An 8,168-nucleotide genomic window follows, 5' to 3' on the forward strand; every position below is an offset into this window, starting at 1 on the left:
TGACATGAAAGGAAAATTTCAGAAGTTACATAAGCGGAATGAGGACAAAGTTACCGTGATTTTGAATCTTCATTTAAAAGATTACACCTCTTTTTACAAATAACAGGCTTAGTTGCTGCTCTTTTCATATCCGTGAAAAATTAGCCCTCCTAACCTCGTCGGCATGTGCAGAAAAGGTATAATTTTTATTTAAAAATGAGGTTAACATAACACGTTTATGTTTTTAAAAGAATACTACCGCTAGCTGAAGTGGGAAATAATTTGCTCATGGGAGGGTCGGGGATTGTAGGGGGACGGAGGGCCGATCTTTAGAACCTGGGAACCAATCAAGAAAACATGGCGGATATTTAGCATGTCGTACGGTCTTACAAAGCTGACCTTCTCAGTCCCAGAAGTTGAGGACTGTTTGAGAAGTTCGCTGTGTCTTTTAAAGGTAATTAAAGGCGTGTCAATCTTGCTCTAGATATAGTAATTTAGAGAGAATCAAGAGAAGTAAGAAATTCTTTTTATGAAGGTAGTGGCCAGTTTTTAGACGATCCCGATAGATTGCTTCATTGGTGAAACAAAACGTTTTCAATAATCGGGGGTATGCTCGATATATTAGAAAGCTTTAATGCTAGGGCTATGCGCTTTGTTGTAGTATGGAGTCCTATTAATGGTTGCTCCTGGGAGCTCATCTGTGGTGCCTTTATCCTAATCTATCGATTTGTACACCCCACCTTTTTCACCCCAGGCCTGTTAATCGCATACCCATTCCCTTTAATTCAGTTTCTCACGGTTCCATTTCATTTTTTGAAATGTTACGAGGCAGAGTAACTGCAGACCCATGAAGTACATGGGGTTGTTAAACAGCCATGGCGAACCAACTGTGCCATTTACTCATTAAACTTTTGACCCTCGAGATTGACTAGCATCTAATTTCTTCTAACAAACATTCTAACTGAATCAAACATTAGGATCGTGAAGAACAAAGAAAATGATCACTAACTGAAAAAGCTCTTGATTGTTAAACAAATTCTCCCTGCCAACCCCTTACGAAGTGTACCAAGAACAGTGTGAAGAGTATGCATACTGATGTTAGGTCTGTCAAGTTAAGGTTTTGCTGACTGTAGGTGATACCTAGTACCATGTAATTTTCTCAGACAGTGACCTATGAAAAATCCTAAATAAAGCTCTGAAAGGCAAATTTTCTCTGTTAAGACAGGAACATGATGTGAGTGATAGTACTACTGGATTTGATAAGCTACTGAAGGCACTTGTTACTCCACCTTTGTACACTGTTGTGAGGGTTAATACTCTGAAGACAACAGTTCAAGATGCACAGCAGGAATTACAGAAGATTTTGGAGGAGGTATGTGAGAGCTAAGCTTACTTTGAGTAGCTAGCCCCTTGGTTATTTTCTCTATAAAATGTAAAAAAAATATTTTTACAAGAGGTAGGTAAAGCTTGGTGACGTTTTGTTAAAGATCTTGTATATGGATGTGACAATGTTTCCCTGGTTAAGTTTAATAGCCAACATAACAGTAATGGTGGGTAGGTTACAAGGGCTGGTCTCCCCCAAAGCTGAGATAGAACAGTGGTAAAAGCATCTAAATCCATGCCCAGGTTCAATTCCTAAATCCTGATGTCACAAATGTGTTTGGTTTGTTTTTCATTCTTAACCTTGCTTTATATGCATTTTTCGGTTCTTTTGCTTCTTCACTTGACAAAAGATGTTCCTTCAAATCCTAATTCAACTTGGAATCAGAGGATCTCCTTGGTGGAGGTGCCATTGCTTGATTCTTCACAAGTATTTATTGGTTACTTTCAGAGTTGGATTTGGTTTAAATAAAAATGGATATCACTTTATTTAGGTTCACTAGGAGCTGAAACATAATAAGTGTAACATAACCCTTTTACTTTCATATATCATTTGTAATTCTCCTTAATGTCTCTCATACAATTCTTATAATGTTAGTTTGTAGAAATTGATATTGGATCATCTAATAATCCCCTACCTTTTTATCTTTATTTGCATGACTTGTCTGTGTGGTGTCAAATTCATATTATAAGGAGAAATTCTGTCTTGGTCACTTAGGGTGAGTTAGGGGCTTAATGTACATCTTACTCCTTGAATGAGATAAGGTAAAACATGCAAACAAAGGATCATTCAAATTGATAAAAGTAAGAACTGAAACTTTTCAAAGTAAATGTTTTACTATTAATAACAAATAAGTTGCATTTTGATTGAAGGAGGGCAAGAAAGCAAGACAACATCATTACAAAGTGATCCTGCATGAGCAATTGAATGATGTCTTGCTAATCCATGGATTTGGCCCAGACACCAATCTTGTACCAGTTATAAAGGAGATTATTGTTGATTCCAACTGTGGGGCTGCAATACTTAGAGGGGCAGATATCTTTGCTCCTGGAGTCATGGCAGCTCACCCTGGTGAGTATTTACATGTAATTCCCCAAGAAATCTTAAGATAAGGCATGTATCTCAGAGAGAGACAGGAGAGAGAGAGCTCCAATAATCCTTTGACCCCAAAGAGTGACTAACATCTAGTTTCTCCTTACAGTATCACCACTGAATTAAAAATAAAGTTATGAGAATTAAGGAAATAATTTTCAAGTGAAGAAGCTCTTGATTGATAAACAAATTCTCTTTGAAAGTTTCTTTATAACTGTATAGAAAACAGTATGGAGAATCTGCATACTTATCTTAGTGTGTAAAGGATCAAATGGGACTCAAAGTTAGGGATATTGGGAAAAATGCCCTGGGAAACCAGAAAAAATGCTGATTCTTGTGGTAGATAGTGCCTGATTTAAGAGGAGGAACCATTTTCCTTACTAGCTCTGGCAGCTCTTTTGGTTTGAAAATCTTAAAATTTATGTATACCTGGATAAACCCCTTTCATATGGCCATGTTATTTTTATTCTCTCTTAAACCTTTCCTCAACCTGGTTTTAATGTGGCATTGCATGTACAGCAATATAGCAGAAACAGAGACATATGCAGTTAGAATGGATAGCATTATGATGTGGGAATGTGATAAATTACTTTTATTTAACATTCATTTATAGGCATGGAGAGTGGAGACACAGTCTCAGTTTATGCCGATCTGGAAGGGAAATGCCGTAAAGGTCTTACCAAACATTACAATGGTAAGAGGGTGTTTTTGGGAAATGGAACAGCTCTCCTTGCCAGAAAAGATCTATTCTGCTCACAAGAACATGTGAGGTAATTGTTTTGGCTGCAGTTAGAGGTCTTTTTAATTCTCGTCATGACAAACTTGACTTTTTTTGTGAATTCTTTGCTAACTGTTAATCCAGAGAGCATGTTAAAACATGTAACAATTCAGATTACCTTGATTTTCTTGCATGATTTGTTGTAGTGTTGCTCATGGAAGACTGAGGTAGATGCCTTATCTGCTATGTGAATTCATTTGCAGAAGGGTTAGGGCAATGGTGCCTCATTACTGATGGATTTTTTAGACATGGATAAGCCTTAGAGGTTGTTAATTTGCATCTTTGTTTTCTTTCCAGTGGTGTGGCAGTTCATATGACATCTCCTTTGTTCAGCTGTCCATCACTTGGGGGAATGCTTCCTCATCTGCTGTTCCTTCAAAACCTGCCATCTGTGGTTGTTGGACATGTGTTGGACCCTCAACCTGGTGAAGTCATCTTAGACATGTGTGCTGCTCCAGGTAAAATAGATAATCCACTGCCACCTTTTAGTTTGGAAATGGGTTATATTAAGTCTTGAGGTTTTAAACACTTGATTGCCCATTGTTATCAGTGCTAATCCTGATGTCTTAATTTTGATGAGAATGGGAATTTGCCCACCCTTCCCTAGAAATGAGTGCCAGTCCATCATGGCTAACCCCTACCCCCTCTAAGCATTTTATCAAGTTTCCTAGAAAGTTATTAATACCTAGTGACAGTGTTATGGATAATAACTGTAAAATACATATCTAGAAATTTCTAGAATGCTAAGTCATGATGACATTCATACCATGGAAAATTCTGAAGAGAGGCAGTGTGAGATTAAACTGTCTTGCTGGAGACTACAGAACAATATCCCAGCTTGAGTTGAACTCAGACCTTTTGGTCATGAGAAAAGTGTGCTTTCCATACCCCTTTGATATTTGATTATATGCAAGAATCATAGCCAACAGCTGGGAGCATGCTACAAACTCACTCCTGTGTTGACAATTACTTCATTGAATAAGCCTACTAACAATCTTACTATTATAACAAGGACAAAGAATCTCTTTCAAGAGAAATAGTTGAAGTTGTTTTAGAATGTACAGAGTGTTTTTACATTACCCTACATTTGTTATTTTAGGTGGAAAAACCACTCATGTGGCCTCACTCATGGGAGACAAGGTGAGCTTTTAAAAGAAAAAAAAGGTTTTAGTGATTAGGTGTAGCATTTACTTTTTCTTTGTTTGCACCTTAGAAAATTGTTAAATTAAATGACTGGTGAGTCATGACAGCAAAATACCTCTGAAACATGTTTATGGTTGAATTTCTTTTATTCAAATGCATTGCCTCCTACATCAACTCTTTGTCTCCCTAAGTTAGACTTATTTTGGGGCGTTGCATGTTTCTGAATTGACAGTTGGGGTCATAGGTATTTAACAATTAATTAAGACTTTTATCCTCTGTCCCTTTTCTGAATTGTGTTTTTACCCCTTTAATTCCCATGAGCGACCAAGACAGGATTTCTCCTTTCAAAATCAATACAATATCAAGCAGACAAGTGATGAGAATAAAGAAAAATCTTAATTAGGGGATTATTAGTTAATCCAATACCAAATTCTCCAAACTAACATCAGAAGAAATATATGGCAGACAGTAAGGAGAATTACCAATGAAATCTTGGGAGTTAAAGGGTTAAAGAAAGTTAGGTTGTTATTCTGTTTTTTTTTTTAGGGTGTGGTGATTGCTTTTGACAAGAGTGAGCCAAAAGTAGCCAAACTGAGGGCAAACTGTGAAAAGCTTGGTATCCAATGTGTAAAGAGTTTTATATATGATGGTGTTAAGTCTCTCGACTCTGAGAAACACTCCGGTGGAGAAAACAGTAAGTGTATGTTGCTTTCTCAAATAATGCAATTTTTGGACAATTGGTTGTAATTTGGGAAATGGAACAAAGTGCCTATCATTGTGGTAACATTAAGCTGAGCTGTAGTGTTGTCTTTTGTAACTGTGGAAAGTCTGGACAAAAGTAATTTGAGAAACCCAATCAACGGCTGATCACAGAACATAAAGGAAAAAGGAAGAAATACAGTAAACCGATGATATTTCTAAATAGAATACTGTTTTCTTTCATCTAAAGGGTAAAGGGTGTGGCTGGAGTTTATTTAACCAATCACAGAGTGCACTGAAAATAAATCAAGAACAAATAAGGTGTACCTCATAATACTATTTACGTGAATGAGTATCGCATTTACATTAGTCCTCCTCCTTCGCTTTCTGTTTAGCTTTTCTCTCGACGTCCCCACCCTACCCGTGTGGTAGTTTTGACCGCATTCTTCTCGATGCGCCTTGTAGTGCTTTGGGTCAGCGTCCTCAGTTTTTCGTCCGAATGACTTTAAAAGAGTTACAGTCTTATCCGAGGTTACAAAGAAAACTCTTCACAACTGTAAGTTGAAAAAAATAATTACACCTAAAGGATCGTTTACTGTTACTTAAATTGTCTCATTAATTTTTTTTTTTAACGTCTGATAATGATACATGTAACCATCTTCCATCGGACGCTGTCATTATTTGACCAGCGGCCCTCTCATTATTTGTATGGATACTCATCTCGTGCTTGGTTGTAGCTACATAGGTAGTGGGCTAATATATCTAAATCCTCGTCCACGCTCGAAACTTCAGCTTTAAAAGGTCTTTACAGTGGCTAATCTACATTATCAACTCAGTTAATAAAACCCAAATTTATTATCTTGTAATACTCCTTATCGACGCAACACCACCGTCTCTAGAAACTTCGGCCTGTTTATACAAAAAACGAGGTGTTTATGAAAGACTTCGCCTCTAAACCCATTTTCGAAACTCTCCATTTTCATAAAAGCACTCTGGCTTTTTATGGGTTGTCATGAAAACGCATCGTTTTGGAAACGCTCCTTTTACTTAAATGAAAGCGAAGCTTTTGAAAACGGTTTGGAGGAAAGCGTCGCATAATGGTGCTCTTACCACTGTCTTCCAGCGTTTTTTTATAGGGGGAATGTAAGCAAAAGCTCATCAAGATGTTGGTATTTTCAAGTAAATACGCGACTTTGTGAACGGCTGAAACTGATTCGAGAACGGTTTTATCTATGAAAATAATTTGCTTTATATTAGTTGAGACGAAAAAGGATGCTTTAGCAAACTTGCCAAGAAAGGCGATTTCAGGAGATCCTTAAAAACCAGTCTTGCAACATTTTGTATGAGAGAAATGAAACCTTTTTTAACTTAACAATCGATTAAAAATCTCTCTGAACTAATAGTATATTTTGTCTACTTTTTCCCCTGTACTGACCCCATCCGTTGCTTTCTTGTAGGCTGTGGGGTTATTAAAGGAAGGAGGGGTACTTGTTTACTCTACTTGTACTATAACTCCACAAGAAAATGAAGAACAAGTAGCTTGGGCTCTGAAGTCATTTCCTTGCTTGAAACTAGATAAACAGGTCAGGTATCATTCTTTAATTTATGACTAATTATCCAGTCAGTGATTTAGTCTCTTGTGCTCTATTCAGTCTCAGTTTACGTTGCAGAAACTCGTCTTAGTCTCGGTGAAATTGTGGGTTATTGGGCTTGACATGGCTTTTAAGGGTGAAGGGAAAATATTTCATGCAACATGTGTCTTATAAGATCTCTGCTCGGATATTTTGAGGTTGCATGAGGAATTTTTGAAAGCTGTCGGTACCTGTAATGTAACCAATGAAGGTCAACAAATACTAAGGTGCAAGAACACAGCCAAAGATAGCAAGGATGATCAAGAATGGAGACGATTGACACGGATTGAAAATAGCAAACCTGATTTAATTCCTTTCGGCGAAGTTCATCGCGTTAATCCAAAAATATCAGTGGGAAAAAATAGACAATAACAAATCGTTGTTAGTACGCCGCGCAGAACTCTGGGAACGAGGCGCGCGAGAAGTGTGTTGCGAGCGTAACGCAGAGGTCAAACTCTCTCGCCCTAGACACAATTTTTTTTGGCTGTTTTTTTTTGGACTCGCGCGACGAACTTTGTCGAAAAGGATGAACTGCTCGGAATCTTTTTCTTAGTCGACGTTTTGTTTCTTTTTCTTACAGACACCTCATCTGGGAGAACCAGGTCTTCGTACTTGTGGTCTCTCAGATGATGAATGTCAATTGGTACAGCGGTTTGATCCGACTAAAGTTAATGTTATGGACACAGGAGGATCTCAGTGTAATGAAGATACTATCGGTTTCTTTATTGCTAAGTTTATTAAAAAGAAAATTTTATAAAACTAATAAAAAATCATGGAAAATCAGTATGTTTCCTTGATAATTTTTTTTGTTCAGGAAGGGACCAGCCTATCTAAGCGGATCATGAACGGTGGAGAAATAAATTTAAGCTTGACGTTTACAGGAACGACTGAAATAAAATAACAGAATCTGATTTTGCCCACTTTCCTTTAATACTCAAACCGTTTTAAATTCAAGTGTTATCACTTTAGTGTGCAAACGGCTGAAAGAATACGACAAGTAGTTCAATTATTCCCGACTGCCGCTAGCAGCATTAACGTCATTTCCAACCTCTCTAATATATGAGCTGTTCAAAATGCAGAAACCATGATTTAAACGCCCACGTCCCGACATCTTGCAGGAACTAGGGAGTTGGTGGCCTTCGTTATCCTCCTTTTCTCTCCTATCCCATCCAATGAGAATTCCTCGGGGAAAAATGCGCCAGACAACCTAAGAGGATTGAGAACCAGTCTGTTTTTCAATCCCTCTCCTCATTAATTTCTTTCCCGTTAACCTTATCACTTACAGCATGTTTCTGTTAATCATTATATGCAAAAAGTCTTCGCTCTAGCGTTTTTTACGGTAAGTGACGCATATTTTCTTCAATTAACCCGGCGCAACACCTACTGGTCTCAGAAAAAGTAAGTTCCATAATCCTTTTCCACCGATCCTATCCTCCGTTAAATTTTATCTCGTCAACATATGAGC

General features: G+C 37.6%; 1 protein-coding gene across 2 annotated transcripts; it reads left to right on the forward strand.

Moving 5' to 3' along the window:
- The first annotated feature begins 296 nt into the window (after positions 1-296).
- On the forward strand, positions 297-7,486 carry LOC113682578 (tRNA (cytosine(72)-C(5))-methyltransferase NSUN6). 2 transcript variants are annotated; one of them, XM_027199741.2, is made up of 10 exons: positions 297-433; positions 1,205-1,351; positions 2,233-2,431; positions 3,066-3,222; positions 3,528-3,688; positions 4,330-4,370; positions 4,920-5,067; positions 5,468-5,628; positions 6,530-6,655; positions 7,284-7,486. In XM_027199741.2, exons 1-10 carry the CDS (start codon positions 353-355, stop codon positions 7,458-7,460), a joined length of 1,398 nt encoding a protein of 465 aa, XP_027055542.2. In that variant the 5' UTR covers positions 297-352; the 3' UTR covers positions 7,461-7,486. The 2 variants fall into 2 exon arrangements, with proteins under 2 accessions (XP_027055542.2, XP_089037275.1); XM_089181149.1 differs by lacking the exon at positions 6,530-6,655.
- The last annotated feature ends 682 nt before the right edge of the window (positions 7,487-8,168 follow it).

The sequence above is a fragment of the Pocillopora damicornis genome, chromosome 8 (genome assembly GCF_964200805.1).
Source record: "Pocillopora damicornis chromosome 8, jaPocDami1.2, whole genome shotgun sequence".
In the NCBI taxonomy this organism is placed as follows: domain Eukaryota; kingdom Metazoa; phylum Cnidaria; class Anthozoa; order Scleractinia; family Pocilloporidae; genus Pocillopora; species Pocillopora damicornis.